Source organism: Schistocerca gregaria, chromosome 2 (genome assembly GCF_023897955.1).
Source record: "Schistocerca gregaria isolate iqSchGreg1 chromosome 2, iqSchGreg1.2, whole genome shotgun sequence".
NCBI classification, from domain to species: Eukaryota; Metazoa; Arthropoda; class Insecta; order Orthoptera; family Acrididae; genus Schistocerca; species Schistocerca gregaria.
The window spans coordinates 177,969,119-177,990,671 of record NC_064921.1 but is presented as its reverse complement, the minus strand read 5'-3'; the positions used below and the strand labels follow the sequence as shown (position 1 = coordinate 177,990,671).

Here is a 21,553-nt window from a genome sequence, read left to right as displayed (position 1 = left end):
AACTGACTGCTACAACCTTACAGCAGTTTCAAGCAATGCATTGAGTTTTTATACAACAATGAAAGTTTAGATTGTACTCTTACAGCAGCATTTCCAAACGTCCCACTTTCAGTGGAATGTACCACTTGTTTAGGCAAAAATTTTGTATCCCTATTGACACTGTGAAAAACATTGTCTAGTGTACGCAAATATTTGTGTTTGAGCTTTGGACTCATTGATCAGGGAAAATTTATATGGCTATTGACTCTTTGAAACATTCCCAGTAATGCAACAAAAAAATTAAAACAATCTTTTGTAACGTCAGATTCTACTTCCAATTCTGTAGCAATAACCCGGGGACGTGTTTTGCGACATAAGGTTGATTCGAGGGTGGGCTGCATAGCTAAAAAATTAGCTTACATGTTAGGCTGATTGGAGGTGCGGTGAGGGAAGACATGAGAGAGAAAAGGCTCACTTATTCCACATTCAGCATTGCCAACACACCTTGCAATGCTTAGCTTTACTGCACACTTATTATACAGCAACTGCTAATTTGTTGGTGTTGGCAATAATAATAATAATAATAATAATAATAATAATAATAATAATAATAATAATAATTAATAATAATAATTATTATTATTATAACCCTAGGCCCGCCCACAATGGTAACGACACTGCTAGCCAACTGGAAAATGATTTAAATCCAAATAGAGGTGTTTTGCAGGATATGCTTCATGCAACCACCCTAGAAGGAAAAGACAGAGGATGAGATGGTCAGATGAAGTTAATCGACACCTCATGTTCTGTTATTACCAAGCAACAAACCTAGGAGCCAACACAACCGGATACAGATCACAAGTATACAGAAAATTTATTACCAGATACCCAGAATTAAAATTTTTAACAGAACTACGACTAGTTGATCAGATCCGTGTAATAATAAAAAAATAACAGGATACCCCAGTCAGAATTAGAAAACATCAAACAAGTACAACAAATACTGGAACACAATAATGTGCAATCAGAAGAAGAAGATACAGTAATGGACTCAAACATCCCAAAGCAAACAAACAAACAAAAACACACATCAGTTAAACAATCAGAGGAAAACGAAATCTTAAGACTGCCACCAGAACAAGTACAAATAGAACATGAAGTGACACACATGTTAGATATAGAAGAAAAATTTCAGCTGACATGGAATACAAAGACACAAATACAGACATTAGACCATTCTTGCATAGACCGCCAAATAACCCGCAAGTCTAAACAACAATAAGAACTATCGACAATCATACACAACAAAATAAATGAAAACAACTATGGAAGAGTTACAACTACTGGTTTATATAGGAGCACTCACTACACTAAATATACACACTAGGCAGAGATCAGAACCAACCAACACATAGAAGAAACCCACAAAACCAGCGTGGCAACACAGGCTACAGATTAGAATAGAAAAACTGAGAACAGACATTGGACAGCTAACAATTTATAAGACATGAAATGTCAGAAAAAAAGAAAAAGGTTAGGTAAAATCTCACAACAAGAAGCGATAGAGCAATTAGATGAAAAGAAGTAGAAATTACAAGCATTGGCCAAATGACTGAGAAGATACAAAAAAATTGAAAATAGAAGGAAACATAACCAAACATTCAACACAAATCAAAAGAAATTTTACCAGACAATAGATGACACACATTAAAATAGACAATCTACCAAACATAACAGACATGGAACACTTCTGGAGCAACATATGGTCAAACCCGGTACAACGTAACAGGCATGCACAGTGGATAGAAGCAGAAACAGACACATACAAGATGATGCCACAAATGCCTGAAGTGATAATTTTGCAACATGAAGTCACCAAAGCAATTAGTTTTACTCTCAATTGGAAAGCCCCTGGAAAAGATAAAATAGCAAATTTCTGGCTAAAGAAGTTCACCTCAACACATTCACATCTAACTAAATTATTTAACATATTAAAAACAGACTCCAAGATTTACCAAGCGGGAAAGCGCCGGTAGACAGGCACAATGATCAAAACACACATACACAGAATTACTAGCTTTCGCAACCGATGGTTGCTTCTTCAGGAAGGAGAGGGAAAGACGAAAGGATGTGGGTTTTAAGGGAGAGGGTAAGGAGTCATTCCAATCCCGGGAGCGGAAAGACTTCCCTTAGGGGGAAAAAAGAACATGTGTACACACACACACACACACACACACACACACACACACACACACACTATTTAACAGTTACATTGCAGACCCATACACATTCCCTAATACACTTACACATGGAATAACTTATATGAAATCTAAAGATCAAGCAGACACAGCAAACCCAGCTAAATACCACCCCATAACATGTCTACCAACAATATACAAAATATTAACTTCAGACATTACACAGAAATCAATGACACATACAACACAGAACAAAATTATAAATTAAGAACAAAAAGGCTGTTGCAAAGGAGCACGAGGATGTAAAGAGCAACTGATAGTAGATGCAGAGGTGACATATCAAGCTAAAACTAAACAAAGGTCGCTACACTATTCATGCATTGATTACCAAAAAGCTTTTCATAGTGTACCCCACTCATGGTTACTACAAATATTGGAAATCTATGAAGTAGATCCTAAATTGATACAGTTCCTGAACATAGTAATGAATTGGAAAACTACACTTAATATCCAAACAAATTCAAATAATATCACATCACAGCCAAAACACATTAAGTGTGGAATATACCAAGGAGACTCATTACGTCCTTTCTGGTCCTCATTGCTCTGAACCCACTATCCAACATGCTAAGTAATACAAATTATGGATACAATATTACTGGAACATACCCACACAAAATCACTCATTTGCTATACATGCATGACCTAAAACTACTGGCAGGAACAAATCAACCAATTACTAAAGATAACAGAAGTATTCAGCAATGATATAAATATGGCTTTTGGACAGACAAATGTAAGAAAAATAGCATAGTCAAGGGAAAACACACTAAACAAGAAGATTACATATTGGATAACCACAGCGACTGCATAGAAGCGATGGAAAAAACATGCCTATAAATATCTAGGATACAGACAAAAAATAGGAATAGATAATACAAATATTAAAGAAGAACTAAAAGAAAAATATAGACAAAGACTAACAAAAATACTGAAAACAGAATTGACAGCAAGAAACAAAACAAAAGCTATAAATACTTATGCTATACCAACATTGACCTTCTCATTTGGAGTAGTGAAATGGAGTTACACAGATCTAGAAGCACTCAATACACTTACACAATCACAATGCCACAAATACAGAATGCATCACATACATTCAGCAACAGAAAGATTCACATTAAGCAGAAAGGAAAGAGGAAGGGGATTTGTCGACATAAACCTACATTATGGACAGGTGGACCATTTAAGAAAATTCTTTCTAAAACGAGCAGAAAATAGCAAAATACACAAAGCAATCACTCATAAATACAACGGCTACACCACTGCAATTTCATAACCACTTCTACAACCCTTTAGATCACATAACATCAACAGATATGAAGAAAGTAAATTGGAAAAAGAAAACACTACATGGCAAGCACCCGTATCATCTAACACGGCAACACATCGATCAAGATGGGTCCAACACATGGCTAAGAAAAGGTAATATATACAGTGAGATGGAAGGATTCATGATTGCAATACAAGATCAAACAAACACCAGATATTACAGCAAACATATTATTAAAGATCCAAATACCACAACAGATATAGGCAGACTTTGCAAACAAATAGAAACAGTAGATGACATCACAAGTGGATGTACAATACTAGCAAATACAGAATACCCCAGAAGACATGACAATGTAGCAAAAATAATACATCAACAGCTTGCTTTACAACATAAACTTATAAAACAACATGTTCCCACATACAAGTATGCACCACAAAATGTACTGGAGAATAATGAATACAAATTATACTGGAACAGAACCATTATAACAGATAAAACACCACCACATAAACTTGACATCGTACTCACCAATAAAAAGAAGAAATTAACAGCTAATCGAAATATCCATACTCAATACAACAAATATAAAAAAGAAAACAGGAGAAAAAAATTGAAAAAGACATGCAACTGGCTGAGCAAGTCAAGGATATGTGGCATCAGGATAAAGTTGACATACCAATTATACTATCAACTACAGGAGTCGTATCACACAATATCCACCAGTACATCAATGCAATACAGCTACATCAATGCAATACAGCTACATCAATGCAATACAGCTACATCAATGCAATACAGCTACATCCAAACTTGTATCTACAACTACAGAAATCCGTAATTATTGATAATGTTCAATTACCCGAAAGTTCCTAAATGCAATATAACACATACCGTACCGTTTAAGTGTTCCAAAGTGAACCTAAGTAACGAAACCAAACTATAGGGACCCAGTCGCCACCTATTGTGTTACACATTCATTTTGCTTGTAAAAATTGCATTTTATCACGAGTTCTCCATAGTTGACTCCAAACTTCGTTAGCAACAGCAGCTGGCATAGTTTAAATTTTGTCACAATGGTACAAGTTAACAAACCAGGTGAGAATTTTTATGTTTCACTTCAAGTATAAATATGAATTTCTCAGGGGGGGGGGGGGGGGGGGAGAGAACTTCCATTTTCTGTGGGGGGGGGGGGGGAGAGAACTTCCATTTTCTGTGGGGGGGGAGAGAGAGAGAGAACTTCCATTTTCTGTGGGGGGGGGGGGGGGAGGGAGAGAACTTCCATTTTCTGTGGGGGGGGGGAGGGAGAGAACTTCCATTTTCTGTGGGGGGGGGGAGAGAGAACTTCCATTTTCTGTGGGGGGGGGGGAGAGAGAACTTCCATTTTCTGTGGGGGGGGGGAGAGAGAACTTCCATTTTCTGTGGGGGGGGGGGAGAGAGAACTTCCATTTTCTGTGGGGGGGGGGGGGAGAGAGAACTTCCATTTTCTGTGGGGGGGGGGGAGAGAGAACTTCCATTTTCTGTGGGGGGGGGGAGAGAGAACTTCCATTTTCTGTGTGGGGGGGGGGGAGAGAACTTCCATTTTCTGTGGGGGGGGGGGGAGAGAACTTCCATTTTCTGTGGGGGGGGGGGGGAGAGAACTTCCATTTTCTGTGGGGGGGGGGGGAGAGAACTTCCATTTTCTGTGGGGGGGGGGGGGAGAGAACTTCCATTTTCTGTGGGGGGGGGGGAGACAGAACTTCCATTTTCTGTGGGGGGGGGGAGACAGAACTTCCATTTTCTGTGGGGGGGGGGGAGACAGAACTTCCATTTTCTGTGGGGGGGGGGGGAGACAGAACTTCCATTTTCTGTGGGGGGGGGGGGAGACAGAACTTCCATTTTCTGTGGGGGGGGGGGGGAGACAGAACTTCCATTTTCTGTGGGGGGGGGGGGAGACAGAACTTCCATTTTCTGTGGGGGGGGGGGAGACAGAACTTCCATTTTCTGTGGGGGGGGGGGGAGACAGAACTTCCATTTTCTGTGGGGGGGGGGGGAGACAGAACTTCCATTTTCTGTGGGGGGGGGGGAGACAGAACTTCCATTTTCTGTGGGGGGGGGGGAGACAGAACTTCCATTTTCTGTGGGGGGGGGGAGACAGAACTTCCATTTTCTGTGGGGGGGGGGAGACAGAACTTCCATTTTCTGTGGGGGGGGGAGACAGAACTTCCATTTTCTGTGGGGGGGGGAGACAGAACTTCCATTTTCTGTGGGGGGGGGAGACAGAACTTCCATTTTCTGTGGGGGGGGGGGAGACAGAACTTCCATTTTCTGTGGGGGGGGGGAGACAGAACTTCCATTTTCTGTGGGGGGGGGGGAGACAGAACTTCCATTTTCTGTGGGGGGGGAGACAGAACTTCCATTTTCTGTGGGGGGGGGGGAGACAGAACTTCCATTTTCTGTGGGGGGGGGGAGACAGAACTTCCATTTTCTGTGGGGGGGGGGGAGACAGAACTTCCATTTTCTGTGGGGGGGGGGGGGGAGACAGAACTTCCATTTTCTGTGGGGGGGGGGGGGAGACAGAACTTCCATTTTCTGTGGGGGGGGGGGAGACAGAACTTCCATTTTCTGTGGGGGGGGGGGGGAGACAGAACTTCCATTTTCTGTGGGGGGGGGGGGGGAGACAGAACTTCCATTTTCTGTGGGGGGGGGAGACAGAACTTCCATTTTCTGTGGGGGGGGGGGAGACAGAACTTCCATTTTCTGTGGGGGGGGGAGACAGAACTTCCATTTTCTGTGGGGGGGGGGGAGACAGAACTTCCATTTTCTGTGGGGGGGGGAGACAGAACTTCCATTTTCTGTGGGGGGGGAGACAGAACTTCCATTTTCTGTGGGGGGGGAGACAGAACTTCCATTTTCTGTGGGGGGGGAGACAGAACTTCCATTTTCTGTGGGGGGGGAGACAGAACTTCCATTTTCTGTGGGGGGGGAGACAGAACTTCCATTTTCTGTGGGGGGGGAGACAGAACTTCCATTTTCTGTGGGGGGGGAGACAGAACTTCCATTTTCTGTGGGGGGGGAGACAGAACTTCCATTTTCTGTGGGGGGGGGGAGACAGAACTTCCATTTTCTGTGGGGGGGGGAGACAGAACTTCCATTTTCTGTGGGGGGGGGAGACAGAACTTCCATTTTCTGTGGGGGGGGGAGACAGAACTTCCATTTTCTGTGGGGGGGGGGAGGGAGAACTTCCATTTTCTGTGGGGGGGGGGAGGGAGAACTTCCATTTTCTGTGGGGGGGGAGACAGAACTTCCATTTTCTGTGGGGGGGGAGACAGAACTTCCATTTTCTGTGGGGGGGGGAGACAGAACTTCCATTTTCTGTGGGGGGGGGGAGACAGAACTTCCATTTTCTGTGGGGGGGGGAGACAGAACTTCCATTTTCTGTGGGGGGGGGAGACAGAACTTCCATTTTCTGTGGGGGGGGGAGACAGAACTTCCATTTTCTGTGGGGGGGGAGACAGAACTTCCATTTTCTGTGGGGGGGGGGAGGGAGAACTTCCATTTTCTGTGGGGGGGGGGAGGGAGAACTTCCATTTTCTGTGGGGGGGGAGGGAGAACTTCCATTTTCTGTGGGGGGGGAGGGAGAACTTCCATTTTCTGTGGGGGGGGAGGGAGAACTTCCATTTTCTGTGGGGGGGGAGGGAGAACTTCCATTTTCTGTGGGGGGGGAGGGAGAACTTCCATTTTCTGTGGGGGGGGAGGGAGAACTTCCATTTTCTGTGGGGGGGGAGGGAGAACTTCCATTTTCTGTGGGGGGGGGAGGGAGAACTTCCATTTTCTGTGGGGGGGGGAGGGAGAACTTCCATTTTCTGTGGGGGGGGAGGGAGAACTTCCATTTTCTGTGGGGGGGGGAGGGAGAACTTCCATTTTCTGTGGGGGGGGGAGGGAGAACTTCCATTTTCTGTGGGGGGGGGAGGGAGAACTTCCATTTTCTGTGGGGGGGGGGAGGGAGAACTTCCATTTTCTGTGGGGGGGGAGGGAGAACTTCCATTTTCTGTGGGGGGGGAGGGAGAACTTCCATTTTCTGTGGGGGGGGGAGGGAGAACTTCCATTTTCTGTGGGGGGGGAGGGAGAATTTCCAATTTCTGGGGGTGGGGAGAATTTCCAATTTCTGGGGGTGGGGAGAATTTCCAATTTCTGGGGGTGGGGAGAATTTCCAATTTCTGGGGGTGGGGAGAATTTCCAATTTCTGGGGGTGGGGAGAATTTCCAATTTCTGGGGGTGGGGAGAATTTCCAATTTCTGGGGGTGGGGAGAATTTCCAATTTCTGGGGGTGGGGAGAATTTCCAATTTCTGGGGGTGGGGAGAATTTCCAATTTCTGGGGGTGGGGAGAATTTCCAATTTCTGGGGGTGGGGAGAATTTCCAATTTCTGGGGGTGGGGAGAATTTCCAATTTCTGGGGGTGGGGAGAATTTCCAATTTCTGGGGGTGGGGAGAATTTCCAATTTCTGGGGGTGGGGAGAATTTCCAATTTCTGGGGGTGGGGAGAATTTCCAATTTCTGGGGGTGGGGAGAATTTCCAATTTCTGGGGGTGGGGAGAATTTCCAATTTCTGGGGGTGGGGAGAATTTCCAATTTCTGGGGGTGGGGAGAATTTCCAATTTCTGGGGGTGGGGAGAATTTCCAATTTCTGGGGGTGGGGAGAATTTCCAATTTCTGGGGGTGGGGAGAATTTCCAATTTCTGGGGGTGGGGAGAATTTCCAATTTCTGGGGGTGGGGAGAATTTCCAATTTCTGGGGGTGGGGAGAATTTCCAATTTCTGGGGGTGGGGAGAATTTCCAATTTCTGGGGGTGGGGAGAATACTTGCTGCCGTCGCCACCCCCCCCCCCCCCCCCCATCATCTCGTCCGCCCCCCACCCCCCACCCCCGAATTCATCACTGCTACTAATATTTGCCATGCACATACTTTTAAGAACTGAAAGAAAATTTAAGGTATCTTCAAGAATTAAAATGTTTCATATTTTATTCAACAGTATAAAAAACTTTCAGGCAATATCCTGTCACTTTTTTCAACTTGTTAATTTGTCAGTAAGACTTCCTGTATGGAGATTATTTATTGGTCCAGTCCTAGTAATATTGAGTTCTGTGATGTTTGGTATGTGAAATCCTCTTGTGCTCGTTACAATTGATCATAGTCAGCAAAAGGATACAAATTATATTTGACTCTGAAGAGTCAAATTATCTTCTATAGTATACTTTGAGGGGATGCTGGCATCAGAAGGAATATCTCATGCCGCAAGCTACTTTAGGTTTCATGTGCAAATGTATGCACGTTCGAAACTTTCTAGACACACCATTAATCAAATTTTTCATGAAACAAATTTTCGTAATTCTCTATTAATGTGGTAATACTAAATTTAATACTAACATTTGTTGCTTATGGGCTTAAGTCCAGATTATAAGGGATAATTATTGATAAACTTACTTGCATGACGCTCAATTCCCTTTATACTTAAAGAAAGGGTGTTCTGTTTAGGCTTGTGTCTAACATTGATATGAACATCCAAGGTCTCCATCACACTATTTATTTTTTCTAGATCCACAATAACATCTTCAGGCAAGTCAAACATCAGCAACAAAGGAAGTGATCCCTAAAACAATGTGTAAATAAAATGATGCTGAATTCAACTGCGACATTATTACACTATTTTATTTTATAGAAAAAGTAACTGCACAAAATACATCAACATTTATTGATTGTAATATTTGATGGCATATGATAATTACATCCTTATGCTGGAAAAAGGTCATATTTTTCTTTTATTGTTACATTGGTGCAATGAAAATTAAGTCTTCATAAATACTTTTGTACCACAACTGTATGTCCTTATTGGGTTTGTCACAGATTAACATTATGGTCATGTTTTAGAATCTGTAATTAACCAATGTAGTACATGAATTTCTGCATGTTATGTTGATTAGGAACTAGCTCTGTACTTAATGTACTGCCACCTACCAATTTAGCGCCCACTCAAAGATAGAACTTCGCATGTCATGTCAAACAGATTTTCAACAGTCTTCATGGGTTTGCCACAGGATCATGTTGTGCAAATTCCACAGTATTTCCTCAGAGCAACAGACCCATCATAACATTGGTCTAGTACAGTCTTTATTGAGACATGTCTGGCTGCCCTGTTAGTTAACACAGCATACAGCACATGTGCAGGAAAGCCGCTCTGATTTTTGGCAGAAGGCATTTGAGTATCTCACCATCTATCTGCAGATCATTGTGCACATCTTATTTCCATGCCCGTGCTTTCTTCAAACATTTGCTCTAGAAACAGTGTGTCAATGTGACAATGTGCAAGTACCGTCACTCTTACTTGACCGCCTGCAAAGTTGAACCACCTGCAGATGTCTGACAGTTACTCCAAGTAAATAAATATTGTGGAATTTGCACAACATGAGCCAGTGGCAAACCTGTGAAGACTATTTTCAACATATTCACTAGGAAAGCTTTAAGAATCACACCAAATCAAATTCAAATTGTATGAATGAATTTAGCAGCCATATTCACAATCCATTTAATTGTTATCAATTACGTATTATTCCAAGAAATCTCTTTTCACAGTTACATAGTCCTTTGAAAGCTCCTGCACGAGATTTTTCATCACAGCTGACTGACAAAAATTATACCGTAAATTTTAACTGTGAATGTGGTAGGCCTGGTCAAACACTGCCTGTAGCATGCAGGTGTCGCCTTGCAGCCCAAAAATGGCTCTGAGTACTATGGGACTTAACTTGTGAGTCCCCTAGAACTTAGAATTACTTAAACCTAACTAACCTAAGGACATCACACACAGCCATGCCCGAGGCAGGATTCGAAGCTGCAACCATAGCAGTCGCACGGTTCCAGACTATAGTGCCTAGAATCACTCAGCCACCCCGGCTGGCACCTTGAAGCCCAGCCCAAATTGTTTTGCCAGTAATGGAATATAACAGCAGATGTTTCTTTAAATGAAACTTAAAAATTCATTTAGGAACTATCAGATTCCACTGATTTCCATGTAAGTCCCAATATCTGAATTAATATTAAGTATTTCAAATTCAAAGGAGGATGCCACTTCACTGATAATTATCACCTTATTGCTATCTGATAGATTAACTGCAAGTTTAAAAGCCATTGTTCCTTTCTAGTTATTTACTTTGCCTTCTCATGTTTACACAGGTAGTCAATAACAGAAATCCAAAGCCAGAAAACCAAACAATGCTCTAAGCGCACACAAACAAAAAAAGGCTAACATCGAAACAAGTGTCCAAGGAATAGAAAAGCAACTGGATTCACTCAGAGGAAAGTCCACTGGACCTGACGGGATACCACACACAGTATACGAAAGAAATTGCTCTTTTAACAGCCATGTACCATAGGTCTCTAGAGGAACGGAAGGTTCCCAACGATTGGAAAAGAGCACAGGTAGTCCCAGTCCTCAAGAAGGGTCGTCGAGTAGATGCACAAAACTATAGACCTATATCTCTGACGTCTATCTGTTGAATTTTAGAACATGTTTTTTGCTCAAGTATCATGTCGTTTTGGAAACCCAGAATCTACTCTGTAGGAATCAACATGGATTCCGGATATAGCGATTGTGTGAGACCCAACTCACTTTATTTGTTCATGAGACTCAGAATATATTAGATGCAGGCTCCCACATAGATGCCATTTTCCTTGACTTCTGGAAGGCATTTGATACAGTTCCGCACTGTTGCCTGATAAAGTAAGAGCCTACGGAATATCAGACCAGCTGTGTGGCTGGATTGAAGAGTTATAAGCAAACAGAACACAGCATGTTGTTCACAATGAAGAGACGTCTACAGACGTTAAAGTAACCTGTGGCATGCCACAAGGTAGTGTTACAGGACCATTGCTTTTCACAATATATGTAAATGACCTAGTAGATAGTGTCTGAAGTTCCATCTGGCTTTTCTGTAGTATACAGAGAAGTTGCACCATTAGAAAATTGTAGTGAAATGCAGGAAGATCTGCAGCGGATAGGCACTTTGTGCAGGGAGTGGCAACTGACCCTTAACATAGTGAAATGTTATGTATTGCGAATACATAGAAAGAAGGATCCTTTATTGTATGATTATATGATAGCGGAACAAACACTGGTAGCAGTTACTTCTGTAAAATATCTGGGAGTATGCGTGCAGAACGATCTGAAGTGGAATGATCATATAAAATTAATTGTTGGTAAGGCGGGTACCAGGTTGAGATTCATTGGGAGCGTCCTTAGAAAATGTAGTCCATTAACGAAGGAGGTGGCTTACAAAACACTCTTTCGACTTATACTTGACTATTGCTTGTCAGTGTGGGATCCGTACCAGATCGGGTTGACGGAGGAGATAGAGAAGATCCAAAGAAGAGCGGCACATTTCGTCACAGGGTTATTTGGTAACCGTGATAGCGTTACAGAGATGTTTAGCAACTCAAGTGGCAGACTCTGCAAGAGGCGCTGTGCATTGTGGTGTAGGTTGCTAGCCAGGTTTCGAGAGGGTGCGTTTCTGGATGAGGTATCTAATATATTGCTTCCCCCACTTGTATCTCACGAGGAGATCACGAATGTAAAATTAGAGAGATTCGAGTGCGTACAGAGGCTTTCAGACAGTCATTCTTCCTGCGAACCATACATGACGAACAGAAAAGGGAGGTAATGACAGCGGCATGTAAGGTGCCCTCCGCTACACACCATTGGGTGGCTTGCAGAGTATAAGTGTAGATGTAGATAGAAGTATATCCAACTGTTTGTCCTAATTTTAGAGTTTTAAGATGCAAGAAAGTGCAGCTTACTCAATGGAGGAAATGAATTCTGACTGCAGGTGACTTGCTTTAAATTAATACCTATGAAAGGTTTTCGCAACACAGAAATGGGTAGTTGAGACATTATTGCAACAATATTGCAAGTAAAACTTTTTCTGCAGTCTCTATGCTTTTGTATGAAAAAGTGAACTGGAGCCTTGAATAAAAGAAGAGGAAATGGAAATGTCTTCAGAAGTTATGATTAAGGACATGCAGATTTAAAGAATAGATGGACCATCAAATTCTGATACAATTAAAGGTCATTAATGTGGCTGCAACATAATTTAGAATGGAGAAATTATTTACTCTTCATTCATTACTGTACTGCCTATGAAGTGAATTTGTGGAGCAGATAGACCACGTTTTTAAAATCCACCTCTCATCACTGTTACAATTTTATCAAAAAATTGTCTCTGAACACTGTTAAAATGATTTTAGTATATTTTGTGATTATGAAAACTACGCATATAAAAATTCATTTATCTACCCAATTTCGAATTGCAAAATGAAATAAACCACTACTAGTGGAAAAATCTTAAGTGACAGATCTACCATTAATTTCTAGTACTTACCATTAGCTGCTGCCTGGCTTTGTAAACATTATGTATTGTTCCAGTTATGTTTACACTGCTTTTCTTCAGACTAGGAATGCCAGGATCACCAGCATCAGGGAAAAGTATTTGTGTCCCAGTTCGTTGCATTATAAGCTTTAAGTTCTCTCTGTTCTTTCCCAAAACAATGGGATGATGCTGAGGTGATATTTCAATTGTCATCTGCATTACTACTTGCTCCTGAAATGTAGGGTTTGTATTTTGTAATTAGTGAGTAGTCAAACATTTGAGAGACTTTTGTTTATGTTTAAGTACTGACCACTGCTCCTCTAAACAGATGTGACACCAACAGAAGTGTTGCTTCCTTTACTTGAGCCACTTCCCATTCACAGCCTTTCACCATAACCAAGGTCGCATTAAGTCGAGCTCTTGTACGGAAAGTCACCTGTACATTGTACTTATGCTGCAGCTGTTGTACATAAGCTGAGGCTGGGTCCCAGTGTGCAAGCTCCACTACAGGTAACTCAAAACTAAAGATAAGTGGTGTCAGCATCTGTCAAAGGATTAACATTTACAAATAAATAACACATTGCAAAAAAAGTCTGGTATCAAGACTGCATCAAGGTTAATTACACTGTTTTGTGTAAGAAGTGCCAACACTTTAGAAAAGGAAGGATGTTTTAGACTAAAAAAATCAGGAAGGCTGACAAATTTTTGTTAAAGTAACTACCATAACTGATGCCTCAGGTAACTCGCAGAAACCACAGGAAACGAAAATGTGTGTGCGTAGATGGGGATTTCAAACTCAGTCTTCACAAATTTAAGAGGGCTGTCTTTACTATTGTATTTGATACTGTACCAATACAAAATATCGGTAATGAACAGCTATTCAGTTTTGACAACCTGCATCGCAACATTTCTATTAAAAAACACCAAATGGACGTAACTGTAGTTATGGCTACACGCACTGGGTGGGCTAAAGTAAAGTTATTCTAACATGGGAGAGATTGTCCTGTAGATCTTGTTTCCACATAAGGAACTAAGAACAATGGATTCCAACATTGATCTAATGCCATGGTGGTCAAAGTTCCAGTAGTATCTGTAGACATGGAGTAAAATAAATTTTTCACCTTCTGCTTGCCTGTATGTTGAATACTTCAGTTAATCTTCCCAAGATAGATATAAAGGATGGCTTTCAGCTGATGAATAGCCGGAAGAACATTATATCAAGAGGATGTTACAGAACTTAACTCTTTATTTAGAAATAGAAACAGCAATCAGTTATACCACTGGTTCATTTAATAAACTGTTTTCCATAAATACATACTCCACAGTAACTTAAAGTTGACAATTGTCAAGCTTTTATTTGAATGGAGATACTGCAAATTTCTTAAACCTATAGACCCATTGCTCCAATTTCAATTTCAGTATACTTTTTGAAAAATTATTGTCAAACACATGCCGGATCATAATGTTGGTTGGTTGGTTTGTGGGGGTTAAAGGGACCAGACTGCTACGGTCATCGGTTCCTTTTTCCAAATACTAAGAACACCCACAGAGAATAAAAATGATCAACAGACAATAAGACAGACAACACAGAACAAGAGAAATGTAGACAAAGACCAGACAAGACGAACTAAAATCACACAGAGTGTGACAGTGGTTGGCCGACCATACAAACAAAAAGGGAAAAGCCAACCACCGAGAAACACATGAAAAATCAGACAAATCTTAGGCCAGAGGCCAGAATCAACACGAACTCACACACTTACATTAAGTGATAAAATCCTCCTGTCCGAATAAAACGCAGAACTATGTCCGCTATGGAAGAGTCGTCAGTTAAAAGGGCGCACTCCAACAGAATATGGACGACCGTTAAGGACGCCCCACAATGACAAAGAGGGGGATCCTCACGACACAGTAAATACCTGTGCGCGAGTCGGGTGTGGCCAATGCGGAGCCGAAAAAGGACGACTGAGTCCCTGCAGTTGGCTCGTATGGATGACCGCCACACAGTAGTTGTCTCCTTGATACGGCGGAGTTAGTTTGGCATGGGCAGGTTGCGCCAATCAGTGTCCCATAAATCGAAAACTTTGCGGCGTAATAGTGCCCACAAATCAGTCGCCGGGAGGCCAATCTCCAGAGATGGTGCACTAGTGGCCTCTTTCGCCAGGCGGTCAACAGTTTCATTTCCGGGTATCCCAACATGGCCCGGAGTCCAAACAAAGACCACAGATCTGCCACAACGGGCAAGAGTATGCAGGGACTCCTGGATAGCCATCACCAGATGAGAACGAGGGAAACACTGGTCGAGAGCTTGTAAACCGCTTAGGGAATCGCTACAGATAACGAAGGACTCACCTGAGCAGGAGCGGATATACTGTAGGGCACGAAAGATGGCGACCAGCTCAGCAGTGTAAACACTGCAGCCAGCCGGCAACGAACGTTGTTCAGAATGGTCCCCTAGAGTTAGTGCATAACCGACGCAACCAGCAACCATCGAACTGTCGGTATAGACAACGCCAAAGCCCTCATACGTGGCCAGGATGGAATAAAAGCGGCATCGGAAGGCCACCGGAGGGACCGAGTCCTTCGGGCCCTGTGCCAAGTCCAGCCAAAGGCAAGGGCGAGGCACACACCATGGGGGTGTACGCAGAGGGGCCCGGAAAGGAGGTGGTACAGGGAAACACCCAAGCCCATAGAGAAGCTGTTCGATGCGTACGGCGATCGGACAGCCCGACCGGGGCCGACGTTCTGGCAGACGGACGACTGATTGCGGGAACAGGACACGGTAATTTGGATGCCTGGGCCAGCTAGAAACATGGGCAGAATAAGCAGCCAGTAATTGTTGGCGTCTTAACTGCAGTGGAGGGACACCTGCCTCTACAAGGATGCTGTCCACTGGGCTGGTCCGGAAGGCACCAGTGGCAAGGCGTATCCCGCTGTGGAGGATTGGGTCCAGCAGCCGCAACGCAGATGGGGACGCTGAGCCATAAGCTAGACTCCCATAGTCCAGATGGGACTGGATCAATGCCTGGTAAAGCCGTAGGAGAGTAGATTGGTCGGCGCCCCACCTGGTGTGGCTCAGGCATCGCAGAGCATTTAGATGCTGCCAACACGCCTGTTTAAGCTGCCGAATATGAGGCAGCCAAGTCAACCGGGGATCAAAAACCACCCCCAAAAATCTATGTAACTCCACCACTGTGAGATGCTCGCCGTCAAGATAAAGCCGCGGCTCCGGATGAACAGTGCGTCGCCGGCAGAAATGTGTAACGCAGGTCTTGGCTGCGGAAAACTGAAAACCGTGTGCTACAGCCCAAGACTGCACCTTGCGGATTGCGCCCTGTAGCCGACGTTCAGCAGCTGCAATGCCAATAGAGCTGTAGTAAAGGCAGAAGTCGTCAGCATACAGGGAAGAGGAGACAGAATTTCCCACGGCCGCAGCGAGCCCATTAATGGCTATTAAAAACAGACAGACACTTAGAACAGAACCCTGTGGCACACCGTTCTCCTGGACTTGGGAGGAAGTAGATGAGGCCGCGACGTGCACGCGGAAGGTACGATACGACAGAAAATTGCGGATATAGATCAGCAGAGGGCCCCGAAGGCCCCATCCATGAAGCGTAGAAAGGATGTGATGACACCATGTCGTATCATACGCCTTCTGCATGTCGAAAAAGACAGCGACCAGATGCTGACGTCGGGCAAAGGCAGTACGGATGGCCGACTCCAGGCTCACCAGATTGTCGGCGGCGGAGCGGCCTTTACGGAACCCACCCTGAGACGGAGCCAGAAGGCCCCGAGACTCCAGGACCCAATTCAAGCGCCGGCTCACCATCCGTTCAAGCAACTTGCAAAGAACGTTGGTGAGGCTAATGGGAAGGTAGCTGTCCACCTCCAAAAGGGTTCTTCCCCAGTTTCAGAATGGGGACAACACAAGACTTTACTGCCATTGCGACGGAAACTCACCCTCGACCCAAATGCGGTTGTAAAGGTCGAGGAGGCGTCGCTGGCAGTCCACTGAAAGGTGTTTCAGCATCTGAGAGTGGATGCTATCTGGGCCAGGAGCGGTATCAGGACAAGCGGCGAGGGCACTGCGGAATTCCCACTCACTGAATGGAACATTGTACAATTCAGGATGGTGGGTGCGAAAAGAAAGACTCTGACGTTCTATCCGCTCTTTAATGGAGCGGAAGCCCAAGGGGTAGTTGGCAGAAGCGGAATTCAGAGCAAAGTGCTCTGCCAAGCGGTTTGCAATGACGTCGGAGTCAGTACGAACTGCTCCATTCAGTGAGAGTGCAGGGACGCTGACGAAGGGTCCGATAGCCATAGAGGCGGCGAATCTTGGCTCAGACCTGCGATGGAGTGACATGGAGGCCAATGGTGGACACATACCGCTCCCAGCACTCCTGCTTGCGTTGGCGGATAATGCTGCGGGCTCGCGCACGTAGCTGTTTGAAGGCGATAAGGTGTTCGATTGAGGGATGTCGCTTGTAACGCTGGAGCGCCCGCCGGCGAGCTTTAATCGCTTCAGCGATCTCAGGCGACCACCAAGGCACAGTCCGCCGCCGAGGGGACCCAGAAGAACGGGGAATGGCAGATTCGGCAGCAGTAACGATGCTGGTGGTGACCGATTGAACCATTGCATCAATGTCATCAGTAGAGCGAGGCTCAATAGCGGTAGTGGAGGAGAACAAATCCCAGTCAGCCTTATTCAGAGCCCATCTGCTAGGGCACCCAGAAGATTGACGCTGTGGCAGTGACAGAAAGATCGGAAAGTGGTCACTACCACAAAGGTCGTCATGCACTCTCCATTGGACAGACAGTAAGAGGCTAGGGCTACAGATCGAAAGGTCAATGGCGGAGTATGTGCCATGCGCCACACTGAAGTGTGTGAAGGCACCAACATTTAATATCGAGAGATCGAGTTGCGCCAATAAATGCTCAACAATGGCGCCTCGACCTGTTGCCACCGACCCACCCCACAGATGGTTATGGGCGTTAAAGTCGCCCAGTAACAAGAAAGGTGGCGGCAACTGGGCTATGAGAGCAGCCAGGACATGCTGTGCGACATCACCATCCGGTGGAAGGTAAAGACTGCAGGCGGTAACAGCCTGTGGCGTCCACACCCGAACAGCGACAGCCTCTAAAGGTGTTTGGAGAGGTACAGACTTGCTGTGAAAAGAGTTCAGGACATATATGCAGACGCCACCAGACACCCTTTCATAAGCTGCCCGGTTCTTATAATAACCCTGGTAGCCACGGAGGGCGGGGGTTCGCATTGCCGGAAACCAAGTTTCCTGCAGAGCAATGCAGAAGAAAGGTTGAAGGCTGATAAGTTGGCGGAGCTCAGCTAGATGCTGGAAGAAACCGCTACAGTTCCACTGGAGGATGGTGGTGTCTATGGCTGAGAAAGGCGTGACTGGACTGGGAATGGAGATTACGCCACTGGGTCACCTGCTGCCTCCGATTTAGCACCTGTGATAGTGCTTTCCATGGCGTCTGATGGACTGGCGAGATCAAGGTCCTCAGTGGACGCCAGAATCTCCACCGCATCCTCAGACGCAGAGCCGGAAGATTGCGGTGGGATGGCTGCCACCGCGAGTTCCTTGGGCTGAGAGCTCTTTTTGGGTTTCTCACCGACTGGAAGGGAGTCACTGATTCAGTCTCCGGGACGGAGGAGGATGGTGAAGCGACCAGCTGATTGCAGGTACTTATGCCACTGTCAGTCGTCAGCCTTTTCGCTGTTGAAAACCTGGGAAGGGAGGGACCCAAGGGACCCCTTGCGAGCGTGAGAAGCCGAAGAAGTTGGACACTTCTCCGGCTTAGAAGTGGGGACGGACGTCCCCGATGGGTGGGATGGTGTTGCTCCCGAGGTAGGTGGCGCAGGAGCAACCCGATGGGTAGAGCCCCCACTGGCGAGGGGGCAGGAGGAGTTGTACTACTCGTCGATCTGCCCACAATTGGGGAACCAGACGGGGCTAGCACAGGTGTTGTAGCAGCAGCGTAGGAAGTGGTCATGCTCACAGGATGGAGTCTGTCGTATTTCCTTTTGGCCTCAGTATAGGTTAGTCAGTCCAGGGTCTTGTATTCCATGATTTTACGCTCTTTCTGGAAAATTCGGCAGTCTGGCGAGCAAGGTGAATGGTGCTCCCTGCAGTTGACACAGATGGGAGGCGGGGCACATGGAGTATTGGGATGTGATGGGCGTCTGCAGTCTCGAAATGTGAGGCTTGAAGTGCAGCGAGAAGACATATGGCCGAACTTCCAGCACTTAAAGCACCGCATAGGGGGAGGGATATAGGGCTTAACGTCACATCGGTAGACCATCACCTTGACCTTTTCCGGTAATGTATCCCCTTCGAAGGCCAAGATGAAGGCACCGGTAGCAATCTGATTTTCCTTCGGACCCCGATGAACGCGCCGGACGAAATGTACACCCCGGCACTCTAAATTGGCGCGCAGCTCTTCATTAGACTGCAAAAGAAGATCCCTATGGTAATTAACTCCCTGGACCATATTTAAACTCTTATGGGGTGTGATCGTAACGGCAACATCCCCAACTTGTCACAAGCGAGGAACCGTCGTGACTGGCAGTGGATGCTGTTTGTATCAGGACTGACCCAGAGCGCATTTTTGACAAGCCCTCCACCTCCCCAAACTTGTCCTCTAAATGCTCGACAAAGAACTGAGGCTTTGTGGAGAGAAAAGACTCCCCATCAGCCCTCGTACAAACTAAGAAGGGGGGGCGAATAACTGCTACTGCCATCCTGAGACTTACGTTCCTCCCACGGTGTGGGGGGAACGTTTTCGGATCATACTTCTGAGCGTTTAACTGAGCCCGAGAACGCTCAGAGACTGCTGGCGGCTGGCCACCAGCGAGAGACGATGTACCACACTTTATTGCGGGTCATCCGCCCTGATGCCACCTACTCCGACCAAGGGCCCTCCCCACGGGCGCCACCCAGCCACGGCAAGAGCCACCTGGCAGGATGGCCGTTGCCGGGAGTCCCAATACCCCAGAAGGATAGGCATCTACTCCTTGGCATACGTGGGGAGTTAATGGCGCAGGCATCAGTAGAGCGATCCCTGTGTTGTCAGGGGGCTACAACCAACAGGGTACATGGCGGCCCCACCACAACGGACTGGCTACCGTGCTGGATGTTAGGTAACACGTGGTTCATGGTCGCTGTCGGTGCAGAAAGAGGCACTGCACAGTGCAAGGTGTAATCTGCATGCAGAAACAGTCATGCCCAAGAGATGGAGAGCGGACAGGACTGCAGTTCAACGGTGTATAAGCTGGCGAAAGGTCTGATCGCAAGATGGACACAATGCACCAAGTAAGGCGCCCTTCCCCAATCGGCTCGCTCTTCGGAAAATTTTGAGAGATGGAGGTCAAACCAAACTGGGGACCATCATATAAGGCCGAAAAGTTTGAGACTCCTTTTAGTCGCCTCGTACGACAGGCAGGAATACCGCGGGCCTATTCTAACTCCCAAACCCGCAGGGGCGATCGTACTGTTAAAGAAACATTAAGTTATTTCCAGCATGATTTCAGAAGATAGAACCACGTCAACAGTAGTGCAATTTTTATACAAGACTAATAAAAATTAAAGGAAGCACATATCCAAAATCTTTTAGAGCAGTCAAAAGACTGACAGGATAATCATGGAATACTGCTGTCAAAACATGCAAATGACAATCTTAATGGAAATCATTTGACTAGTAAGAGTTATCTGACAGACAAAAATGGAACCACTTTGTATGCTGATGGTACACCTGACCTTCACTAAGTTCGAAGGATAGTCTTAAGACATATGTTTTATATTTTATATTTTATCATTATGACTGGAAATGCAACATCCATGTTCCAAACTATTAAAATAGTAACTGAAGACAGAAAATATACAAGCAGCAGTATGGAGTTTCACAGTTATAGCACAAGGAGTATGAATATTTCCACTTAGATTATAGAGGGTAAATATGTATGTACATAATGGAAATTTATTGATAATTGCTTGAATAAATGGAAAACAATTGTAAAGAATTTGAAGGTAATTTCTGAATCCGTGCATAATCCTGGGTGAACTTTAACTGATACCAATATCAACAGACCTTTAGTATCAATACATTCAAGATCAATAAATATAATTTGCACCATGAACTGCTTCCCGTGAATTCCATTTTATTTTGTCTTGATTGTGACAATGTCAGTGCAGAAACACTCCTCTGGATACTGCGTATATTATCGTCTGCACTGAACTTCTCGATGTTGGATCTCAGTGGCAAGTTGTTCTGTTTATGGCGTGAATAAGTATTGCTTTTCCAATAACTTTTATAAAATTTTTATTGAACAGTTGAAACACACTTAACAATGCCAGTATGATCGATCCAAGCATACATCCATACTCTACCACTTTTCAAAACAAAAGGGTGAAGATAAACATATTAATAAATTTAGTAGTGTATTTCTTACTTCATTTCATATAAATATTTAACGATGCATCAAAACATTATCCTTGCCACAAAAAACTAATTTATCTTTGGTGGTTTTTGTAATTCATTCAGTTTACATATAGCTTATATATAAAAGAAAAGAATGAAAAAATAGTAATTCAATAAAGTTGGCCGCCACTGTGCGCTGACACCATATGGG

At 44.7% G+C, this 21,553-nt stretch overlaps 1 protein-coding gene across 2 annotated transcripts in view; it reads right to left on the bottom strand.

The window, feature by feature from the left end:
• LOC126336634 (protein bicaudal C homolog 1) overlaps positions 1-21,553 on the bottom strand; it is a 282,230-nt gene that overhangs the window by 50,643 nt on the left and 210,034 nt on the right. For both annotated transcript variants that reach the window (XM_050000527.1, XM_050000528.1), the window contains 3 exons: positions 13,217-13,450; positions 12,919-13,137; positions 8,975-9,140 (listed from right to left, as the gene is read on the bottom strand). In XM_050000527.1, coding sequence (XP_049856484.1) covers positions 8,975-9,140; positions 12,919-13,137; positions 13,217-13,450 — 619 coding nt within the window. The remainder of the gene's footprint in view (positions 1-8,974; positions 9,141-12,918; positions 13,138-13,216; positions 13,451-21,553) is intronic.